General features: G+C 40.1%; 1 protein-coding gene across 2 annotated transcripts; it reads right to left on the minus strand.

Moving 5' to 3' along the window:
* Positions 1 to 2374: 2374 nt before the first annotated feature.
* Positions 2375 to 7135, minus strand: LOC120987266 (histidine N-acetyltransferase-like). Of its 2 annotated transcripts, none has more exons than XM_040415851.1 (3): positions 6816 to 7135; positions 3466 to 3690; positions 2375 to 3231 (listed from the first exon to the last, which is right to left on the minus strand). In XM_040415851.1, exons 1-3 carry the CDS (start codon positions 7011 to 7013, stop codon positions 2749 to 2751), a joined length of 906 nt encoding a protein of 301 aa, XP_040271785.1. In that variant the 5' UTR covers positions 7014 to 7135; the 3' UTR covers positions 2375 to 2748. The 2 variants fall into 2 exon arrangements, with proteins under 2 accessions (XP_040271785.1, XP_040271784.1); XM_040415850.1 differs by having other exon boundaries at positions 2375 to 3294.
* Positions 7136 to 25397: the final 18262 nt, after the last annotated feature.

The raw sequence follows: 25397 nt of genomic DNA on the forward strand, positions 1-25397 counted from the left end.
CTAAGCCACAGCGAAGACAACATCCCTGTACAGAGGTTAAAGGGTAAATACCAGGAAGGCACCAGACTAACGCCGTTAGGGTTAGCCCCACGCCAAACCGATTAGTTGGCATAGTGGTTCCACAACCGTTGTTCCATAAGGCCTCCTGCACACGACCGTATGGCTTTTTCAGTGTTTTGCGATCCATTTTTCACGGATCCGTTGTTCCGTTTTTTGTTTCCGTTGTGTTTCCGTTTCTGTTCCGTTTTTCCATATGGCATATACAGTATACAGTAATTACATAGATAAAATTGGGCTGGGCATAACATTTTCAATAGATGGTTCCGCAAAAAACGGAAACAAAAACGGAAACGGAAGACATACGGATGCATTTCCGTATGTGTTCCGTTTTCTTGCGGACCCATTGACTTGAATGGAGCCACGGAACGGGATTTGCGGGCAATAATAGGACATGTGCTATCTTTAAACGAAACTGAAAAACGGAAATACGGAAACGGAATGCATACGGAGTACATTCCGTTTTTTTTGTGGAACCATTGAAATGAATGGTTCCGTATACGGACCGTATACGGAACGCAAAAAATGGCCAGTAAACGGGGCGGGGGGGAAACGGTCGTGTGCAGGAGGCCTAACACTGTATTTTGTGACACTGGCCTTCTAGACACAAGTCATTTTTCTCTCCTGATGAAGAGATATTATCTGTTAATGGAACCTGAGCTGTAATGCCACATACAACCAGTGTAAAGGGGTGGCACTGTTAAAGAATGCAGCAATGCAAGCCATTTAAAGCTTGTATCTACCCAATGGGAATAATAGATTGGGGGTTTAAATAACCAACACAAAAGATAAAAATAGGAAGTCTATCCTATAAAGTAGTGCTTTAAACATTATACAACAGTTTATTTATTATTTTAGTTACAGAGGTCGGCCATGACAACCTCATCTTTCTGGCTAAAACCATATAAAATGGTTTCACAAATTTTAAAATTAAAATAGCTACCCAAGTAATCTAAACATAGTTAAGTGCTTTTTAAACAGCTGAGAGGTGTTTAGCTTTAAGTGGAGTTCCCCTTGAAATTTACAAAAACATCCATCCATGTCAATAGAAATTTTTTGTTGGGGTACCTTCAATTGCTCCACATTATGGATGTTTAGTAGCCAGTTCTGACTTAAAGACCTTCAAAAAAATTTGTATAGTGTACGATATGGACAGCCAATGAGCTTGCTTTGTCTGAGACAACAATAGGCAAATGAGATGAATAAATAGGGGGGCTGGGATTGTTAGGAGACATCGGTGGAGGGTGTTTTTTTTCCTGTTGGAAGACTGGAAGACATGGCAGGTTGGTTCTTTACTGAACAATGGGAGATAACAGAAAGCAATAGCTGCACTAGGATTCATAGCAAATTTCAGTAGCTTGTCAAGTAAATCCATAGTATTGTACAAAGCAACACAATATTCAAGTGTACATAACATTTGTAATGCATTAGCTGCAACAGCAAGGAAAGAAGCGTAATATGTGGGGAGGAAGGTGACACCATCGATCCCTACGGTGTGGGTGGCCTTGTAGTGACATCTAGTTGTGACTACATGTAGCTGCCGGGGAATATTTATATGAGTGCTGAGGTTGGCTAGCTTAGATAACAAAGAGCGGTGCCCTATTAGGTGGAGACTCGTCAAGCAACGCTCATGACTCCCTAATATGTACTGAAGTCAACGGGCACCCATTGTTTTAACTGGGTGCCATGCTACGCTAAGCTTTCCCTGCAGCACACAAGCACTTAGAAGGCCATTCTGATCCCTGGATGGTGACTCTTCCTGATCCGTTCATCCTCAGGGGTGGTCCTAACCTATAATGATGTTTGCAATTGCGTATTGTGCTCTTCTAATGGTACAAGGCTGGTATATCCATATACCGCCACTTCATGTTAATATACCGTAAAAATATATGAACATTCTTCCTTTCTAATATAGAGAAAGCCGCTTTGGTCTACAAAACGGCAGCTACCGCTATGTGAAGTTGTCAGGTCGACTCGAACGTCAGCATGTGCAGTGCAAATTATTGCATAAATCTACATATCTCTCATACACAGATAAATATCACAACTAAACAGCTGCGGTTACACTATAAAAAATGTGTGTGTGTATGTATATATACACAGTGCATGGCATCAGCCTTACCCTCCATCTGAAAAAGGTGCAATAAATATAGAAATATTTTATCACACTTACAAATCTCAGTGCAGAGTATAAAATCCCTACCCCTTTCCCTTATTATACCGTACACTCCCCGATCCCCCTGTATAAATATATATTGTATATATCGTTTAATATATATACACACACGTACACTCATACCTATAGTGCAATGTTAGCAGGACAGTAAGAAAAGGAAATAAATATATATATCATAGTTTACAATCCAGTAGGGACAAACTACCCAAGCTTCATCCAATCAACACTTAGCCACGTTCATATGCTTTTGATGCCTCGCCCATGAGAAGCCAGCTATAACAATATATAATGATATTCACCATGACTCTTATGCTCTATGCACATATATGTTGTTGAGTATTGGTGGTCTAGGATTTCTATTTCACATAAACTAGCAGACATACATTTGTAGTAATGAGCAAGTAGGAGGCTAGGTGTGATATACATCTAATGGGTGGGCTTGGCCATTGGAAGTGGCTATTTTAATGCAGATTGGGGATGCATTAGGGCAGACTGTTAGGGGTCTTTAAGTCCCTCTATATATCCTCCTCTAAAAGATATTGCTCTGTGTAACCTTTATCCAGCTGGACACCCAGCACGGAGGTGCAAAACTCAGCCATTGGCCTCCACATACTTGGGGGCAGGAAGATCTGACATTTTACATCTCCTGGCAGCAGGGGAACATGGGCAGCTAAGTGAGATAATAATTGCTCTTGTGCCCCTTGCAAACCAGAACCAAAGACATCAATGTTGAGGTAGAAACAGAGCGGTCCTGCTGGAATAGGGAATGGTGGGGTGCAGAGAGAGGCCACCTGGGGTCGAACTCTATCATCAATCATCCAGCGAAGAGACTTGCGGCGTAACAGGTCATGGTTCCCAGGTAGTGCTTGGAATGGTTGCCAATCCTGGATGAGAGTCTGGTTGGGCAGTAGGTCTTTCAGTAGGCCACCACGCTCCAAGAAAACTGCAAAGACCTCTTCAGGAGACAGGAGGACAGGTGGTCGAGATGGCCCAGAGGGCTGTGGTATGGAGGACAAACGAGAAGAAAACTCAGGTGCATTGAAACGGACAAGAAGTATGCCCTGTGTGATACATGTAAGATGGAATGTAAATGTCAACAAGGACAGGAAAGTGGGGGAATGGAAACAAGAGAGAAAAATATTGTTAAAGTTCTACTTTTGTTTTCCAAGCTGGTAGATTCATACTGCAAGGCTTGTCCACCACCACCATCTCCCACCATACAATGGCCATACCTGTTTAGAAATGACTCTATACTTGTCAAGCTCCTTTGGAGATAGCTTGTCATCTCGTGTCAGCCTCAAGACTTTGACATTTGGGTATCGATGCTTCACCAGTTGGCAACAGAACCTCTGCAGAACCCCTGCCACACCTCTGCCTCGCTCCCATGGTGCAACTCGCAGTCCTTCAAGTAGAGCCGTTTCACCACCGTCAACCACAAACATGGAAAGGAGGCCAATCTAGTATTGAAGTTGAAAATATTAGCATCTACATACTCTAAGAAAAACAAAAAGATCTGTGTTATAAGCCAAACAGATCTATTTGAGAACATATACAGTGCATTTAGAAAGTCTTCAGAACCTTTCATTTTTTTCACATTTTATGTTGCGGCCATGTGCTAAAATAAAAAAAAAATCTAATTTTCCCCATAAATCTGCACTCAATATCCCATAATGAGAATGTGAAAACAGAATTTTAGAAATTTTTGTAAATTTATTAAAATAAAAATAATAAAATTTTGAAAGTATTCAAACCCTTTGCTATGACATTTGATATTTAGCTCTGGGGCCTCCCATTTCTCTTGATCATCTTTGAGATGTTTCCACACCTTGATTTGAGTCACCTGTGGTAAATTCAGTTGATTGCACATGGAAAAACACACCTCTGTCTATATAAGGTCTCACAGCTGACAATGAAAAACCCAAGCCAAGGGAGGAGAGAACTGCCTGTAGTAGAGCTCAGAGACAGGATTGTGTGGAGGCACAGATCTTCAGGTAAAAAAAAAAAACATTTCTGCTGCACTGAAAGTTCCTAAGAGCACAGTGGCCTCCATAATTCTTAAATGGGTGTACCACTAAACTAATCAATTGGCGGAGAAGGGTCTTGGTAAGAGTGGTCACCAAGAACCTATTGGTAAATTGTGTGTGCAGATGGGAGAAACTTCCAGAAGGTCAACCATCACTGCAGAACTACATCAATCTGGGCCTTATGGCAGAGTGGCCAGAAAGAAGAATCCTCTCACAAAAAGACACATGATAGCCTGCCTGCAAAAATGTATTTAAAGGACTCTCAGGCTGTGAGAAACAAGATTCTCTGGTCTGGTTAAAATTTTTGGCCTCAATTCTAAGTGACATGTCTGGAGTAAACCAGGCACTGTTTATCACGTGTCTAATACGATCCCTACAGTGAAGCATGGTGGTGGCAGCATCATTAGTGATTGGGGCAGGGAGACTGGTTGAGGGAAAGCTGAATAGAGCAAAGTACAGAGATACTCTTAACAAAAACCTGATCTAGACTGCTCTGGACCTCAGACTGGGCCAAAAGTTCACCTTCCAACAAGACAATGACTCTAAGCACACAGCCAAGACAATAGGAGTCGCTTAGGGACAACTGTGTGAATGTCTTTGAGGGGCCCAGCCAGAGCCCTGACCTGAACCCAATCAAACATCTCTGAAGAGAGCTAAAATGGTTGTCCACTGATGGTCCCCATTCAACCTGATAGAGCTTGAGAGGACCTGCAGAGAAGGATGTCAGAAAATCCTCAAATCCAGGTGTGCAAATTTTGTGACATCATACCCAAGACTGGAGGCTGTAATCACTGTCAACGAGGCTTCAACTAAGTCCTGTCTAAAGGGTTTGAATACTTATCTCAATGTGACATTTTAGTTTTTCCTTTTTCCTTATTTTTTAATAACACAGATTTCCAACATTCTCTCTTCTCATTTCTCATTATATATTATTATAGGGTATTGTGTGCAGAATGATGGGGGGGACGGGGGACGTAATATTTTTCTATTTTAGCACAAGGCCATAAATATAAAATGTGAAAAGGGTCTAAAAACTTTCCGAATGCATTGTAAAGCCATCATATGAGAAGAATTGAATGCTATGCTCTAACCTATGTTGCCATCACTATGGAACTAGGGACAGCACATCTCTTTGACATAGTATATGCAGATTCTATAAGCTGCTTCAGTGCTTCCCTCTCTATTATTTGCTTGGTCTACTACCATGCCCCCCACAAGGGCAATTAAAATTAATACTTATCTGATCTTTCTCAGCCATCCATATGGGTGGCAAAAGACCCAGTCCAAAAAAAATCTAGATGGACTCGACTAATATCTCAATGGGTATTTTCTCAGTTTGGCTACTACAGTATATGTAATAATCTAGACTTGCCTTTCAGGACCCCCCTCTTCTCTTAACTAGAGCCAAACCAGATGTGGCTTCCAAGTTAAATCCATGTTCCACCCATAGAAGGCAATACAATTAAAAGGATCTACAGATTTATTTGTGATAGTTTTAAATCTCCTTCAAAGGTCATTGCAAGCAACTGAGGATAAACATTACAGCGCTGCATATCCTTTTGGGTGACCAATGAGCCATCCAGCATACGAAGGCTTCCGGACCACCTTGTTCTCTTAACTAAAGCCAATACAAAGTAGGCTTCCAAGCAAAGCCCATATTCCATCCATAAAAGCCAATCGAGTTCAAAGGATGAACAGATTTATTAGCGATGGCTCTAAATCTCTTGTAGTTGGCATTGTAAACAACTGAGGGTAAACATTACAGTGCAGGTTATCCTTTTGGGTGACCAACTGGGCATCCAGAATATGTAGCCTTTCTTGGTCCAAAGATAATTGATATACTGTATTAAAATAATGGACCACTCTTTAGGTTTTAACAATTCTATATGTATTTATGCAACTTTATGGTCATGGCTTCCATCATGGCTGGTAAGTCAATGTAAAGGTATTTACGAATTTTCCAACCACCAGCATATTTGCTGAACTTTTTTGTCCACATATAGAAAATTACATAATATACAGTTGAAAAAGACATAAGTCCATTATGTTCAACCAGGAAAAGGGTAAATGGTGGTGGGAGGGGAATCCAAGTTTCCCTTTGTTAATCCAGATGTCTTTTTTTTTTGGGTAAACAAAACAAAATATAGGGAAGTTCAATTTTTGCCCAAAACATTTATTGTAAAGCGATGAGTGGATTAATTTGGAGACTTCAGTCCTGTTCATTCATTGGGGTTAATGTCATTTAAGGGTACTTATTGACTGGAAGGACCACTGACACAGCAAATCAGGGCACATTTGTGACCAAAGTTCAATATATTGTGCAAGTTCTCTGTGTTGCACCAACGGCTGTGTGAATGGCCCTTCTGACCTCCTAAAGTCCATATCAATGCTTGAAGAAAGGAGTACAGGGACAGGACAGTATCCATGGACAGAGACAGCAGTGTTAGTCAACATATACCCATGGTCGTAAGCAGTATGTTAAACCCGTAGGGCAAGAGGGAAGCCCAGTAGGTCATAAAGTGTAATGAGAATGTCTTTGAACCATTGTGTTTCCTTACAACATCTCCTGCCTTCTTGGCTAGTACAACCATTCGGTCTTTCTCATTGACCCAACTGTGGTATCGACTTGGCAGATAATCCAGTCCTCCATAGATCCCATGGGAGATGGAGACAACTTCTTCAAATTCCTTCTCGGTGGCTAGCACAAATTCGAAATCCCCATCCTGGGGTGCACCAGGTATAGCTTCAATCTTCATGTGGAGGCCAGAAGAGCCAGGAACGCCAAAGAAAAGAGAGTGACGGAGCCACGGAAACAGTGAAGGAGACCACTGCCACCAGTAAGCAAAGCAAACAGGAGACACTGAGATGTTGAGCAAGGCGGATCTGTGAAATAAGATATCACAGGAGATCTACGGAGAAAATTTCACAGAAAGACAAAAAGCAAATATACAAAATCAAAGCATTCAATATTCTTAAAATTCCACTCATTTTTTATATGGTCTTTTTACCTAAAATTTGTGTCTCCAACCATGGCACTTCATAGGATAAAATGTGCAGAGTTTTTGCATTTTCAATAGGAATCTAATATGACCATCAAGGTCACACTCAGCTCCATTGACTTCTATGAAGGGCTGATTGATCTCTTGAAGGATACATTGCTGCTCAAGTCAAGTTCAGGTCAGGAAAAACCTAAAATGACTGCTTTTTTTTGTAGATGACATGGGCACTTTAAGTGCTAATAGATTATTTCCAACTTATCTATTCATGTCATGAGTTCCCTCTATACTTGTTCTAACGGCCTTGAAAAAATCAATTAAAAATCTAATCAATATTTCAGCCTGTGGGAATCTATAAAGTTTTCAGGCTTGTGAGTAGTAGATCATGTGCATTCTGTGCCATACAATGTTATGGGGTCATCTATAAAAACTAGTGCAGATGGAAACCAATCAATTTCATGTTCTGGAAATTACCTAGTGGCCATAGGTAAGATCAACATTAATAATGGTGTTTTTTGGTCAGAGTTTGATTACTTTTGGATCTGCAGCTTTATTCTTGCCATCAAAAATCTGGAACCGCAATGGAATTATGACTAACCCCATAAATTAGTAAAATGCTAGAATTTGTTAAGATCTTTTTAAAGATTATGTTAAATTAGCAAAATTAGCTGTCAAGTCCCCATTAATGGAAACCATGAAGAAAGTGTGACCACAGCCTCACTTGTAGTTTTTTATCTTTTCTGTGCTTCGATTAAAGAGTATCTACGAATGTCCAAGACCCAGGAAATAATACTAGGGGACCTGAAGCTGTTTTATTGCATGTATTGTGCTGCCAAATTCTGACGCATTATTGTGTGACACTGATGGGCAATCTCTTAGTTTTGGTAATCTCTTGGCACCCTTTTATCACACAGCAGGGGCCCCAATGGACAGACTCCGTCAAGAACCAGAAATGCCAAGGTCTCTGTTGACCATGGACCACAGGGGTTAAATGGCCCAGAACAGAGCTAGCTTGCTCCCAGCTGTTACAACACGAGCTTGGCTGCTAATCATAGATGGACACAGCTTCTGTAACCCTGTGATCTCCCTGATAATTCCAGAAGGCCTCTTGGCACTGCAATCCATGATGTACATTTACTATATGTCAAAGAACACAAATTAATAAAGGGATTTTTTGGAGAAACAATATTTTTCATAAAAGGGGCCATAAAGGGTTTAAAATAAAAAAAAGAATAAGACTTATAGATCCCCTTGCTATTGGCATTCCAGTGTTTGTGCCATGAGAAACACACCAGTAATGCCAGGAAAGGCCATTTCAGCCAGTTACTGCCTATAGTGGTGACTGGCTTTAGTAAGTGATTGGCTATCAGGATCTTATCTGGCATTTATGGACTGTCCAGCTGGGACCAAGACGTGAACATTTTACAGCTTTAAAAAAAATATATATATATATATTCAGTCAGGTCCATAAATATTGGGACATCGACACAATTCTAACATTTTTGGCTCTATACACTACCACAATGGATTTGAAATGAAACGAACAAGATGTGCTTTACCTGCAGACTGTCAGCTTTAATTTGAGGGTATTTACATCCAAATCAGGTGAACGGTGTAGGAATTACAACAGTTTTCATATGTGCCTCCCACTTGTTGAGGGACCAAAAGTAATGGGACATAATAATAATCATAAATCAAACTTTCACTTTTTAATACTTGGTTGCAAATCCTTTGCAGTCAATTACAGCCTGAAGTCTGGAACGCATAGACATCACCAGACGCTGGGTTTCATCCCTGGTGATGCTTTGCTAAGCCAATGTGCAACTGTCTTCAGTTCCTTCTTGTTCTTGGGGCATTTTCCCTTCAGTTTTGTCTTCTACAAGTGAAATGCATGCTCAATCGGATTCAGGTCAGGTGATTGACTTGGCCATTGCATAACATTCCACTTCTTTCCCTTAAAAAACTCTTTGGTTGCTTTTGCAGTATGCTTTGGGTCATTGTCCATCTGCACTGTGAAGCGCCGTCCAATGAGTTCTGAAGCATTTGGCTGAATATGAGCAGGTAATATTGCCCGAAACACTTCAGAATTCATCCTGCTGCTTTTGTCAGCAGTCACATCATCAATAAATAGAAGAGAACCAGTTCCATTGGCAGCCATACATGCCCACACCATGACACTACCACCACCATGCTTCACTGATGAGGTGGTATGCTTAGGATCATGAGCAGATCCTTTCCTTCTCCATACTCTTCTCTTCCCATTACTCTGGTACAAGTTGATCTTGGTCTCATCTGTCCATATGATGTTGTTCCAGAACTGTGAAGGCTTTTTTAGATGTCGTTTGGCAAACTCTAATCTGACCTTCCTGTTTTTGAGGCTCACCAATGGTTTACATCTTGTGGTGAACCCTCTGTATTCACTCTGATGAAGTCTTCTCTTGATTGTTGACTTTGACACACATACACCTACCTCCTGGAGAGTGTTCTTGATCTGGCTAACTGTTGTGAAGGGTGTTTTCTTCACCAGGGAAAGAATTCTTGGGTCATCCACCACAGTTGTTTTCCGTGGTCTTCCGGGTCTTTTGGTGTTGCTGAGCTCACCGGTGCGTTCCTTCTTTTTAAGAATGTTCCAAAGTGTTGTTTTGGCCACGCCTAATGCTTTTGCTATCTCTCTGATGGGGTTGTTGTGTTTTTTCAGCCTAATGATGGCTTGCTTCACTGATAGTGACAGCTCTTTGGATTTCATCTTGAGAGTTGACAGCAACAGATTCCAAATGCAAATAGCAGACTGGAAATGAACTCTGGACCTTTTATCTGCTCATTGTAATTGGGATAATGAGGGAATAACACACACCTGGCCATGGAACAGCTGAGAAGCCAATTGTCCCATTACTTTTGGTCCCTTAACAAGTGGGAGGCATTTATGCAAACTTTTGTAATTCCTGCACCGTTCACCTGATTTGGATGTAAATACCCTCAAATTATAGCTGACAGTCTGCAGGTAAAGTACATCTTGTTCGTTTCATTTCAAATCCATTGTGGTGGTGTACAGAGCCAAAAATGTTAGAATTGTGTCGATGTCCCAATATTTATGGACCTGACTATATATATATATATATATATTTCCCCACCAAACCCCTTAATATCAAAATACTAACCCTTTCATGCTCTGAGACATACTGTTATACCGCCGGCACATCGCGTTTCACTGTTAGGATCTGATCAGTTTTTGCTACTAGGCAAAGCCATCAACTCTTTATAGCAGTTTTAAGGGTTAACTTGCACTGTTATTTATGTGGTTGCCTGCTGTTTTATATTGTTGAACTACATTTATATGTTTATCGCAATGTATCATGTTCATTTGCACTGTTATTACACTCTAGCTGCACTGCTTTGTGGAAAAGGTTAATGCACAGCCAGCTAATACTGAGAGACTTTATGACTTTCTAACTATGCATAGTTTGGGAGGGATAAAAAAAACAGACACACGGTTTTTCTGACTGGATAAGCTTTGTGTTTATGTCTGAAGACTTGTTTATGTCTAAAAAAAAACCTGCTGCTTCTTTCTCATAGACATGCATTAAAGCTCTATACAAGTCTATGACAGACAGAAATAGTAACAATGTTTCTGTTTAGGCCGTGCTTCTCCACTAACCCCTCCCAATAGAAAGCTTTAGTTCAGCTAGAAATTGTATATAAGAAGAGCAGTCAGAGCCTTTAATCATCTTCTGATAGGGACCAGTGTTTCGCAGGAGAAACTCCATGCCAGACTGCATGAGTGACCAGAAGAAGACACTGAGATAGGAATGCTGAGCCACACACTCTGGGCCACCAGCATTTGGCCAGGCAGAAAGCCTTCTGAGAAAGAGAGGGACAGCTAGCTCAGGCATTTCCTTAGCATGAAACCTTCTTCTACCTAGAAGGAGACTGGAGAAGCCAGCCCAGTGCCTTACTTGTATTGGTTTGCACTTGAGTTCCCCCAGTAAAGAAGTACACTGGTTTACTGCAGACCCTGACTCTCTGGATTTATTTCCCATTGGGGTACACCACTCCTTACCATCCCTTCCAGAGAGCAGCAACACAGGGAGACACCTCAATGTTGTTTGTAAGACCCAGCATAGCGTTGGGACCATCCCAAACCCAACCAGAGCAATTGGAGTAATGAATGGGGAGATCTCTGTATCCATGTGTGGTCAGGGGCTGGTTCTAGCTTTGTTAGATATTGTCATGTGCCATATGATGTCCGATTTCCATATTTTACATTAATCATCGGATTAGCCTAGTAGCAAACTAGTCTGTGTCCTAGGGGTTAAGCAGCAGTACAGTTATGAAGGATCACTTTGGCCCTATATAGCTAAAATATTATTATTGTTATTTTTATATCTACAGGGTACCAAAAAAATCTAAATGTAAAAAAAATTGATTAAGTCTTTAGATAATCTCTCCGCTCTTGGAGTAGATGAGAAGTTACCCATCATTTTCAGAGAGTGACAACCCTCATTATTGGTTGTCACCACGTGATGAATTTCGGACTATAGACTGACATTAGGTAAAGCAGTATAATGACAACTAAAGCGTGGAGAATGAGGACGGAGCACGTTATCTGGGTCGGCCCTTCTGAAGCTCTCAGAGAAACCCCCCAGGATCTCACTTTCTATTTCTTCATTAGGGTCCAGGAGTGGGAAATGAGGTTGGCTGAACAGAATTATGAAAAATACAAGATTCGGAACAGGACGGTCTATTTCTGGGAGAGATGAGGACAAAATTAGAGGCCGGGCAGAAAACCACCGGTAATTCATGTGCAGAGAAATCAGGAATATAAAGCATCTAATTAGAGACATGAGGAGCCGAGCCGCTAATGAAGTGTTAGATCAGAATCCAGCTGGTGCATCACAGGAGGAGGTACAAGCTGCTTTATCTTTTTTACTCGTTTTTTTTTTAGTTTTTACTCTTATTTTGTTTCATTAAAGGGACTGTCTCATGAAAACTATTCTGGAGCACCTGGATCGGAATACTTTTGTAATTGTATGTAATTTAAAATTTGGTACATCCACTGAGTTATTTAATAAGATGTATCTGCATAGCGCCACCTGCTGTCTATTCTTTTCCTTGATTCTCTCACTACCTCAGTAACAGTGCTTAGGTGGTCACACATGCTGAGTTCTATCCTTAAACTGCCACCATTTTCTACTGTTAGAAAATGTAACAGTTACAGAGAGAGAGAGAGAGAGCGCTGCAGCAGAAAGGACCCCCCCCCCACCCCCGAGCTGTGACAAAGAGACAATTACAGCAGAGAGGACACATACCCTGATCTGTGACAGTGAGAGATCCACAGCATAAAGTATGTGCCCCTTAGCTGTGATAGGGAGAGAGGTGCAGCAGAAAGGACACACCCCTGAGCTGCAGCAGAAAAGACACACCCCTGAGCTGCAGCAGAAAAGACACACCCCCTGAGCTGCAGCAGAAAAGACACACCCCTGAGCTACCAGCTTGAAATAAATCTAGCAGAGCAATGAATGTGGAGATCTCTGGATCCATGTGAGGTACAGGGCTGGTTCTAGCTTTATTAGAAAGAGATTGTCATGTACTATACGATGTCCGATTTCCGATTTCATTTTTAGCATTAATCTTGGAATAACCCTTTTTAATGTTTTATATGGCGCAGTTTCATTTCATTATTTGTTGTTATGATTTATTTATTATTTCTATCATTTAAGTTTTTTCAGTTTATTATCTTTTTTATTTATTTTTCAATGTACATTTTTATTTTATTTTTTTCTTCCTTTTTTATACCCCAAATTTTATACAGCATTTTTAAGCATAAGTTTGTTTTGTTATGGATTTCAATAAAAGGTCTAGTTTTATCTCTTCTCTGAAGACCCTAGCTCCATGGCCGTACCACATATAGCAATTATTGCCGGGTCCATTGAGCACCCTACAATATACAGTCCTTCATTTCTTTAAATGTCCACCTTTACTACTATTTATGCAGGTCCAACCTTGATAGATCTGCACTGATTATTTTTTTCATATTTTATTCCAGCTCATTTTTTCTAACAAAAAGCTATGAATTCCTTGAATAAACAAAAAATTCTGTGGTAAAATTTTGTCTTCCCACAGCCACCACTAGGGGGAGCTTACTGTACTCTGTTTCTAAATTAAACTCCGTAATAACACAAAAATTAGGAATATTTACTGGTTACTGGAGCCACATTATTATATTTCCTCTCTGTCTGTGCCAGGGATTTTGAGCTCGGTATCATAAAAACAAAAACTCTAATCTTTATAAATGAATGCACATAAACCTTAAAGGGTAACTGTCATATTTGTTTTTTATTTGCTAGTTTATTAGAGCTAGGCATGTATAACTGAGTTAGTCTGTTAATGATTATCAAAAGATCTGTAATTACCTTATAATAACAGCTTTCATTAATGTCCTCTGTCCCATTCCACTGCTACCTTAAAAGACCATTGCTAGGGCTTGTCTGTCTTCCTTTTAGTATAAACAGAAGACGGAGGGGCGGTCCTTCACACTGCATGCCTGCATTAGGCTTCAGAGTGAGGAGGCGTGTCTCTCAGTAATCCAATTTGATTGGCTGGCAGAGAGCTGCTGGCTACAGCTAGTGTGTATGGGAAGTGAGGGAAAGCAGTTTTGGCCTCAGAGAACTGGCAGAGGAGCCATCTTGAGAAGATCCTCATATTGTAAATGTTTAAACAGCCGTAACTAAGAGAAAAACTCAAGGAAAACAGTGGCATGTGAAGAAACTAAAGATAGTTTTATGCATAATTCTACTGCAGCAGTAACATATGCTAAAATAGATTTTTTGATAAAAACATGACAGTTACCCTTTAAAAGGGACATAGAGTTGAAAGATGGACATGCCCTTTAAGGCACATGAGATACCAGGGCATGCCAATTTAGAATTTTCCTTCACTTACTTACATGAGGAAAAGTTGTGTCTGATAGCATGATGACCATGGTCAGGGTATGCTATCTTCTGAATATAGTTGGAGAGTGTTTTTAATTTTTTTTATTTTTAATTTTTTTTATTTTTTACATTTTGCATAACCATTCACACATTCACTACCCCACAGACTGCATTGTATATGACATGCCTGGATGAACAGACAATACGTTAAATCAGATTTCCTGGAAAGTATTCAAAAATGTAAGCAAACGCAGACAGGTGACTGGGTGTAAGCAATTCCTACAAGATTGACATAGTTTACACTGCAGTAAATAGAATTTCTAAAAGCAGGGGCAACAATTTTGGAAGTTTTTCTTTTTCCAGCAAAATTCAGACAGTGAAATGAAATTCATCAGCTTAATAGAATACTCATTACAAATACACTGAGTGACGTACAGTAATTATAAGACTGATAGGAACGGAGTGACTCTCCCATAGACTAAATGGTAAATCATTGCAGTATATGGGAGAAGCGATTAGACGATCTTATGTTAAAAAAAAAGGTTTGAAAGACATAAAAAAAATCTAGATAGATAGATTCAAATCACTCCACTTTTCCTATATTAAAAATAAAAACAAACAACATAACAGAAAAAAAATATAAAAATGTCCAATTCGCAGTTTTTTCGTTGCTTCATCTCCCAAAAAAACTGAATAAAAGTGTTTTATACACACCAAATAATGGTACCAATAAAAACTGCAGATTGTCCCTCAGTTCCATAGACCAGGCCTGCTTCTGCCATGACAAGAGAGCTTTCAGCTCCTGTCCCCGCTGTTCAGCTTCATAGACCTTAAGCCACTAGTCCTGAAGCCCACGAGGCAGTAGAATGGCGCAGGAGGCTACGATGACATCTCAGGCACCGCAATGACCCAAATGCCTGCCTCCTGACCCGGGTGTTCATAACTATATCATCATGCCCCCCAGCGTAGGAGGGGTATGCAGGCATTATACTACGGGGAAGAGCATTATATATAGAGGGGCATTATACTACGGGGAAGAGCATTATATATAGAGGGGCATTATACTACGGAGGAAGAGCATTATATATAGAGGGGCATTATACAAACCGGATTCCAAAAAAGTTGGGACACTATACAAATCGTGAATAAAAACTGAATGCAATGATGTGGAGGTGCCAACTTCTAATATTTTATTCAGAATAGAACATAAATCACGGAACAAAAGTTTAAACTGAGAAAATGTACCATTTTAAGGGAAAAATATGTTGAATCAGAATTTCATGGTGTCAACAAATCCCCAAAAAGTTGGGACAAGGCCATTTTCACCACTGTGTGGCATCTCCCCTTCTTCTTACAACACTCAACAGACGTCTGGGGACCGAGGAGACCAGTTTCTCAAGTTTAGAAATAGGAATGCTCTCCCATTCTTGTCTAATACAGGCCTCTAACTGTTCAATCGTCTTGGGCCTTCTTTGTTGCACCTTCCTCTTTATGATGCGCCAAACGTTCTCTATAGGTGAAAGATCTGGACTGCAGACTGGCCATTTCAGTACCCGGATCCTTCTCCTACGCAGCCATGATGTTGTGATTGATGCAGAATGTGGTCTGGCATTATCTTGTTGAAAGATGCAGGGTCTTCCCTGAAAGAGATGATGTCTGGATGGGAGCATATGTTGTTCTAGAACCTGAATATATTTTTCTGCATTGATGGTGCCTTTCCAGACATGCAAGCTGCCCATGCCACACGCACTCATGCAACCCCATACCATCAGAGATGCAGGCTTCTGAACTGAGCGTTGATAACAACTTGGGTTGTCCTTGTCCTCTTTGGTCCGGATGACATGGCGTCCCAGATTTCCAAAAAGAACTTCGAATCGTGACTCGTCTGACCACAGAACAGTCTTCCATTTTGCCACACTCCATTTTAAATGATCCCTGGCCCAGTGAAAACGCCTGAGCTTGTGGATCTTGCTTAGAAATGGCTTCTTCTTTGCACTGTAGAGTTTCAGCTGGCAACGGCGGATGGCACGGTGGATTGTGTTCACTGACAATGGTTTCTGGAAGTATTCCTGAGCCCATTCTGTGATTTCCTTTACAGTAGCATTCCTGTTTGTGGTGCAGTGTCGTTTAAGGGCCCGGAGATCACGGGCATCCAGTATGGTTTTACGGCCTTGACCCTTACGCACAGAGATTGTTCCAGATTCTCTGAATCTTCGGATGATGTTATGCACAGTTGATGATGATAGATGCAAAGTCTTTGCAATTTTTCGCTGGGTAACACCTTTCTGATATTGCTCCACTATCTTTCTGCGCAACATTGTGGGAATTGGTGATCCTCTACCCATCTTGGCTTCTGAGAGACACTGCCACTCTGAGAAGCTCTTTTTATACCCAATCATGTTGCCAATTGACCTAATTAGTGTTAATTGGTCTTCCAGCTCTTCGTTATGCTCAAATTTACTTTTTCCAGCCTCTTATTGCTACTTGTCCCAACTTTTTGGGGATTTGTTGACACCGTGAAAATTGGAATCAACGTATTTTTCCTCTAAAATGATACATTTACTCGGATTAAACGTTTGATCTGTCATCTACGTTCTATTACAAATAAAATATTGACATTTGCCATCTCCACATCATTGCATTCAGTTTTTATTCACAATTTGTTTAGTGTCCCAAATTTTTTGGAATCCGGTTTGTAATATGTGGGAAGAGTATTATATATAGAGGGACATTATAATATGGGGGAAGGGCATTATATATAGAGGGGCATTATACTACGGAGGAAGAGCATTATATATAGAGGGACATTATACTACAGGGGAAGAGTATTATATATAGAGGGGCATTATACTATGGGGGAAGAGCATTGTATATAGAGGGACATTATACTACGGAGGAAGAGCATTATATATAGAGGGGCATTATACTACGGAGGAAGAGCATTATATAGAGAGGGACATTATACTACGGGGGAAGAGCATTATATATAGAGGGACATTATAATACGGGGGAAGAGCATTATATATAGAGGGACATTATACTACGGAGGAAGAGCATTATATAGAGAGGGACATTATACTATGGGGGAAGAGCATTATATATAGAGGGACATTATACTATGGGGGAAGAGCATTATATATAGAGGGACATTATACTACGGGGGAAGAGCATTATATATAGAGGGGCATTATACTATGTGGGAAGAGCATTATATATAGAGGGACATTATACTATGAAAGAAGAGCATTATATATAGAGGGGCATTATACTACGGAGGAAGAGCATTATATATAGAGGGACATTATACTACAGGGGAAGAGCATTATATTTAGAGGGACATTATACTATGGGGGAAAAGTATTATATATAGAGGGGCATTATACTACGGAGGAATAGCATTATATATAGAGGGGCATTATACTACGGAGGAAGAGCATTATATAGAGAGGGACATTATACTACGGGGGAAGAGCATTATATATAGAGGGGCATTATACTACGGGGGAAGAGCATTATATATAGAGGGACATTATACTGTGGGGGAAGGGCATTATATATAGAGGGGCATTATACTACGGAGGAAGAGCATTATATATAGAGGGGCATTATACTACGGAGGAAGAGCATTATATAGAGAGGGACATTATACTATGGGGGAAGAGCATTATATATAGAGGGACATTATACTACGGGGGAAGAGCATTATATATAGAGGGGCATTATACTATGTGGGAAGAGCATTATATATAGAGGGACATTATATTATGGGGGAAGGGCATTATATATAGAGGGGCATTATACTACGGAGGAAGAGCATTATATATAGAGGGGCATTATACTACGGAGGAAGAGCATTATATATAGAGGGACATTATACTCTGGGGGAAGAGCATTATATATAGAGGGGCATTATACTACAGGGGAAGAACATTATATATAGAGGGACATTATACTACAGGGGAAGAGAATTATATTTAGAGGGACATTATACTACGGGGGAAGAGTATTATATATAGATGGGCATTATACTACGGGGGAAGAGTATTATATATAGAGGGGCATTATACTATGGGGGAAGAGCATTGTATATAGAGGGACATTATACTACAGGGGCAGAGCATTATATATAGAGGGGCATTATACTACGGAGGAAGAGCATTATATATAGAGGGGCATTATACTACGGAGGAAGAGCATTATATATAGAGGGACATTATACTACGGGGAAGAGCATTATATATAGAGGGACATTATACTACGGAGGAAGAGCATTATATAGAGAGGGACATTATACTACGGGGGAAGAGCATTATATATAGAGGGACATTATAATACGGGGGAAGAGCATTATATATAGAGGGACATTATACTATGGGGGAAAAGTATTATATAAAGAGGGACATTATACTATGGGGAAGAGCATTAAATATAAAGGGGCATTATACTACGGGGAAGAGCATTATATATAGAGGGGCATTATACTATGGGGAAGAGCATTAAATATAGAGGGGCATTATACTACAGGGGAAGAGCATTATATATAGAAGGGCATTATACTACGGGGAAGAGTATCATATATAGAGGGGCATTATACTATGGGGGAAGAGCATTATATATAGAGGGACATTATACTACGGAGGAAGAGCATTATATAGAGAGGGACATTATACTACGGGGGAAGAGCATTATATATAGAGGGACATTATACTATGGGGAAGAGCATTAAATATAAAGGGGCATTATACTATGGGGAAGAGCATTATATATAGAGGGGCATTATACTACAGGGGAAGAACATTATATATAGAGGGACATTATACTACAGGGGAAGAGCATTATATTTAGAGGGAGATTATACTACGGGGGAAAAGTATTATATATAGATGGGCATTATACTACGGGGGAAGAGTATTATATATAGAGGGGCATTATACTACGGGGGAAGAGCATTGTATATAGAGGGACATTATACTACAGGGGAAGAGCATTATATATAGAGGGGCATTATACTATGGGGAAGAGTATCATATATAGAGGAGCATTATACTATGGGGGAAGAGCATTATATATAGAGGGACATAATACTACGGGGAAAGAGCATTATATATAGAGGGACATTATACTACGGAGGAAGAGCATTATATATAGAGTGACATTATACTACGGGGGAAGAGAATTATATATAGAGGGGCATTATACTATGTGGGAAGAGTATTATATATAGAGGGACATTATACTCTGGGGGAAGAGCATTATATATAGAGGGGCATTATACTACAGGGGAAGAACATTATATATAGAGGGACATTATACTACAGGGGAAGAGCATTATATTTAGAGGGACATTATACTACGTGGGAAGAGTATTATATATAGATGGGCATTATACTACGGGGGAAGAGTATTAATTATAGAGGGGCATTATACTACGGGGGAAGAGCATTGTATATAGAGGGACATTATACTACAGGGGAAGAGCATTATATATAGAGGGACATTATACTACGGGGAAGAGCATTATATATAGAGGGACATTATACTACGGAGGAAGAGCATTATATAGAGAGGGACATTATACTACGGGGGAAGAGCATTATATATAGAGGGACATTATAATACGGGGGAAGAGCATTATATATAGAGGGACATTATACTACGGAGGAAGAGCATTATACAAAGAGGGACATTATACTATGGGGAAGAGCATTAAATATAAAGGGGCATTATACTACAGGGGAAGAGCATTATATATAGAGGGGCATTATACTACGGGGAAGAGCATTATATATAGAGGGGCATTATACTATGGGGAAGAGCATTATATATAGAGGGGCATTATACTACGGGGAAGAGTATCATATATAGAGGGGCATTATACTATGGGGGAAGAGCATTATATATAGAGGGACATTATACTACGGAGGAAGAGCATTATATAGAGAGGGACATTATACTACGGGGGAAGAGCATTATATATAGAGGGACATTATACTATGGGGAAGAGCATTAAATATAAAGGGGCATTATACTACAGGGGAAGAGCATTATATACAGAGTGGCATTATACTATGGGGAAGAGCATTAAATATAAAGGGGCATTATACTATGGGCAAGAGCATTAAATATAGAGGGGCATTATACTATGTGGGAAGAGTATTATATATAGAGGGGCAATATACTACGGAAAAAGAGCATTTTATAGAGAGGGACATTATACTACGGGGGAAGAGCATTATATATAGAGGGACATTATACTATGGGGAAGAGCATTATATATAGAGGGGCATTATACTACGGGGTAGAGTATCATATATAGAGGGGCATTATACTATGGGGGAAGAGCATTATATATAGAGGGACATTATACTACGGGGAAAGAGCATTATATATAGAGGGACATTATACTACGGGGAAGAGCATTATATATAGAGGGACATTATACTATGGAGGAAGAGCATTATATAAAGAGGGACATTATACTACGGAGGAAGAGCATTATATAAAGAGGGACATTATACTATGGGGAAGAGCATTAAATATAGAGGGGCATTATACTACGGGGAAGAGCATTATATATAGAGGGGCATTATACTATGGGGAAGAGCATTAAATATAGAGGGGCATTATACTACGGGGGAAGAGCATTATATATAGAGGGACATTATACTACGGGGGAAGAGTATTATATATAGAGGGACATTATACTACGGGGGAAGAGTATTATATATAGAGGGGCATTATACTACGGGGGAAGAGCATTATATATAGAGGGACATTATACTACGGAGGAAGAGCATTATATAAAGAGGGACATTATACTACGGAGGAAGAGCATTATATAAAGAGGGACATTATACTATGGGGAAGAGCATTAAATATAGAGGGGCATTATATTACGGGGAAGAGCATTATATATAGAGGGGCATTATACTACGGAGGAAGAGCATTATATATAGAGGGACATTATACTCTGGGGGAAGAGCATTATATATAGAGGGACATTATACTATGTGAGAAATGCATTATATATAGAGGGGCATTATACTACGGGGAAGAGTATCATATATAGAGGGACATTATACTACGGGGGAAGAGCATTATATATAGAGGGACATTATACTACGGGGGAAGAGCATTATATATAGAGGGACATTATACTACGGGGGAAGAGCATTATATATAGAGGGACATTATACTACGGGGGAAGAGCATTATATATAGAGGGACATTATACTATGGGGAAGAGCATTATATATAGAGGGACATTATACTATGGGGAAGAGCATTATATATAGAGGGACATTATACTACGGGGGAAGAGCATTATATATAGAGGGACATTATACTACGGGGGAAGAGCATTATATATAGAGGGACATTATACTATGGGGAAGAGCATTATATATAGAGGGACATTATACTACGGGGGAGAGCATTATATATAGAGGGGTATTATACTACGGGGGCATTATACTAATGCAGGACAGCAATATATATACTGGGTAGTATACTACAGGAGGAAGCATTATATGTACAGGAGCATTATACCAAAGTTATGGGGGTCAGAATATGGCGATAATAATATTTTTTACAAAGTTTTTATTTTTTTTGTATTAAAACACAAGAAAATCTAAATATATTTAGATATATAAAAATTTAGAACGTCGTAAAAACCATTAAAATTGTGCGGAATTGCAGGATTTTTTTTCCAATTGCACACCATTTTGAATTTTTTACAGCTTTCCACTACATCGTAGGCAATATTAAATGGTGCCATTAGAAAGTACAACTTGCCTGCAAAAAAAGCTCTTATACAGCTATGTGAACGGAAAAATAAAAAAGTTATGGCTACGGAAAGGCAGGGAGAAAAAACCCCGAAAAGAACAAGAAAATCGCTGTCTGGATGGCAGGAAACTGGGTAAAACATAGATGGATGTAGTATGGATAGATATATAGATAGATAGATAGATAGATAGATAGATAGATAGATAGATATGAGAGAGATAGATAGATAGATAGATAGATAGATAGATAGATAGATAGATAGATAATAGATAGATAGATAGATAGATAGATAGATAGATAGATAGATAGATAGATATGAGATAGATAGATAGATAGATAGATAGATATGAGATAGATAGATAATAGATAGATAGATAGATAGATAGATAGATAGATAGATAGATAGATAATAGATAGATAGATAGATAGATAGATAGATAGATAGATAGATAATAGATAGATAGATAGATAGATAGATAGATATGAGATAGATAGATAGATATGAGATAGATAGATAGATAGATAGATAGATAGATAGATAGATAGATAGATAGATAGATAGATATGAGATAGATAGATAATAGATAGATAGATAGATAATAGATAGATAGATAGATAGATAGATAGATAGATAGATAGATAGATAATAGATAGATAGATAGATAGATAGATATGAGAGATAGATAGATAGATAGATAGATAGATAGATAGATAGATAGATAGATAGATAGATAGACATATCATATACATTAATAGAAAACAGATGATAGCTAGACAAATATTATATAGCTAGATATTAGACAGAAATATAGATAGATTAGATAGATATTACATGGATAAATCTATTTCTAAGGAATTGATAAAACATCACAGTGTTAATCCTTGACAAAAGCCATTCAAAACCACTGAAAAAGTAGATTTCAGTTTTCTTGGCATTTTGTACTTTGCACATTAACCATTCCTTTTACCTCTGCTACATATCTGTCTGTCTATATATCTATCTCATATCTATCTATCTATTATTTATGTATCTATCTATCTATTTCCCATCTATCTATTTCCCATCTATCTATTATCTATCTATCTATCTACTCTATCTATCTGTATGATACGCAGGTGGATGACGACAAACTCTCTCCGACCACTGAGGAACACTGGAACAGCTTTACTAAAGATGCTTTTGCAGCAGAGCAATAAAAACTTGTATTTGTGAAACAGGTTAATTAATATTTAATAGGGACGCTGTCTCTTTAAGAAACTGAGTTGATAGCAGGAATGGTGTAACTACTGTCTTTGTGGAATTGGTTTATAACTTTGTACAGTCTCCCAGGGGCCGCACTTACTGTTTCTGCTAGTTGGCGAGGGACCCTCCTGGTGCTCGATGTCTATCTCTCCAAGGTAGGACCTTTCTCTTTGTTGCAGTGGAGAATCTGGTCGGGCACTTCTGAGGCCTTGCTTGTCTGACACATGTGCTCCACGCTCTGCTCCCTTGCACTGGTCCGTGTTGCACTTTTCCTTCAGTGCCACACAATGCTGTGCCTGCTGCAGCCTCTCTGTACCTGTCTGGGCTGCACTGCTTCCCTTGGGTGGCCACATCACACCACCCCTGAGCTCTGGTAATGGACCCTGCTTTGGATCTCCTGCACTTCCCTCCTCTCCTTCTCCAGGCACTGGCTGAACTGCTCTTCCTATGTGGCTTTGTCCTTCCCTGTTATCTCTAGCTGGGAACAGGCTCCCTCAGCTGGACTGGAATGATGACAGCAAGTCTCTATGTCCCAGCACCATATTAGTTCCTCCTGACACTACACCTTCCCTCCCTGGTTTGAGGGTGGCCGTCCCAGCAACCTAGGTACCGAGAACATAGTCATAATATTGGGAAGGCATCCTACTACAGTTAGTATGCTATGAATGTCCTAGTACAGCTGAACACTCCACAGATGGACCATCATTCTTCTCTTGATTCACAACTGGTCCTTCCCTTCTTTCCAATGGGACCAGCTCTGGTTGAGGTGGTGACCACCATTCTTCTTCCCCAGCATTGCTGTCATAGAGGAGCTCTCTGGTATAGACTCAGGAGCCCTTCTCAGAAAAATGCATGGCCTGAGCATATTTCGGTGCACTGCGCAAACAAGCCTGGTTACAGCCTCAGGTTTCACCTCAGACACTGGTATGGTTGAATTGGGTTGCCAGACTACCTCGTATGGGATGGTTTCCCACCACTAATGCAGCTTCCCAGACATCCTGGCTGTCCAATTGCATGCCATCATTCAATCTCCCAGCTATAACGGAAGCTCCCTCAATTTCTTGTTTGCATATAATGTGCAGGGGCCCAGGGTCTGGGTGACCATGTCATATATCTCTTGTACCTTCTTTCAATGGTCTCCCATCTAAGTCTCAGGGGGCTATCAACCACCATTCAAGTGGACCAGTGGATTGTTATCGGTCATCAACACAAACTCTGCTCCCGTCAAGATGTCTGCAAACTCTTCAGTCGCCGCCCACACCACTGCTAGCAGTTCAAGTTTGAGGGATCTGTAGTTGTCAGAGTTCTTCTCACTCTCACACAGATTTCTACTGGATTAGGCTACCACACATTCTTGACCCTCTTGTTCTTGGGTCAGCATAGCTTCTAGTCCCTTCAGGCTCCTATCAGTTTGTAGCACAAAGGGCTTTGTGAAATCTGCATAGGCCAGTATGGGGGAACTGGTCAATAACTTCTTTAGCTCCCTAAAGACCAGGTCAGCCTCCTCATTCCAGGTAAGGGGTTTCCTTTTTGTTCCTCCAAGCGAGTACCCATTGAGTAGAGTGTACAGGGGTGCTGCTACCTTGGCAAAATCCTTGATGAATATCCTATAATCCCCGACCAGTCCCAGGAAGTTCCCCAGATCACTGAAGTTGCTGGGAACTGGCCATTGCTGCAAGGCCTGAATCTTCAAGTCCATGGGGTGGACTCCTCCTCTTGTCACCACATTGGCTAGATACTCAATGCTCTCCTATAAACAATCTCTCTAGGTGCACTGCAAAGCTTGACAAAATGATGATATCATCTAGGTAGATCAGTAGTCATTCATAGTTCAGGTCACCCAAGCAAAGCTCCATCAGTTTCTGAAAGGTAGCTGGGGCACTGTTCAGTTCAAAAGGCATCTGGAAGAACTCATACAGCCCCATAGATGTAACAAAGGCTGTCTTCTCTTTGTCTTTTTCTGCCACTGGGAAGGCATCATGGACTGTACATGAATTCAGGTGCCTATAGTCAACAGACACGCAGGGTCCCATCCTTCTTCTTCAAGTGCAATTAGTGAGGTCCAAGGGTGCTTACTAGGCTAGATGATGCAACTTTCCTGCATCTGCTTCAGTAAGGTCCTGACCTCCTGGTACAGAGCTGGGTTGTTTGCCGGTAGTTCCCCTGTACTGGCCAAGCATCTCCAGT

Source organism: Bufo bufo, chromosome 1, assembly GCF_905171765.1.
Source record: "Bufo bufo chromosome 1, aBufBuf1.1, whole genome shotgun sequence".
In the NCBI taxonomy this organism is placed as follows: Eukaryota; Metazoa; Chordata; class Amphibia; order Anura; family Bufonidae; genus Bufo; species Bufo bufo.

Bases quoted from the DNA above. Each gene is read 5' to 3' on its own strand.
- LOC120987266 (XM_040415850.1), bottom strand. From the start codon at position 7,013: ATGAAGATTGAAGCTATACCTGGTGCACCCCAGGATGGGGATTTCGAA. The intron at 3,691-6,815 runs GTAAGGAAACAC...CTTCAATACTAG, and splicing joins CCAAGAAGGCAGGAGATGTT to ATTGGCCTCCTTTCCATGTT. The intron at 3,295-3,465 runs GTATGGCCATTG...TGTATCACACAG, and splicing joins ATAGAGTCATTTCTAAACAG to GGCATACTTCTTGTCCGTTT.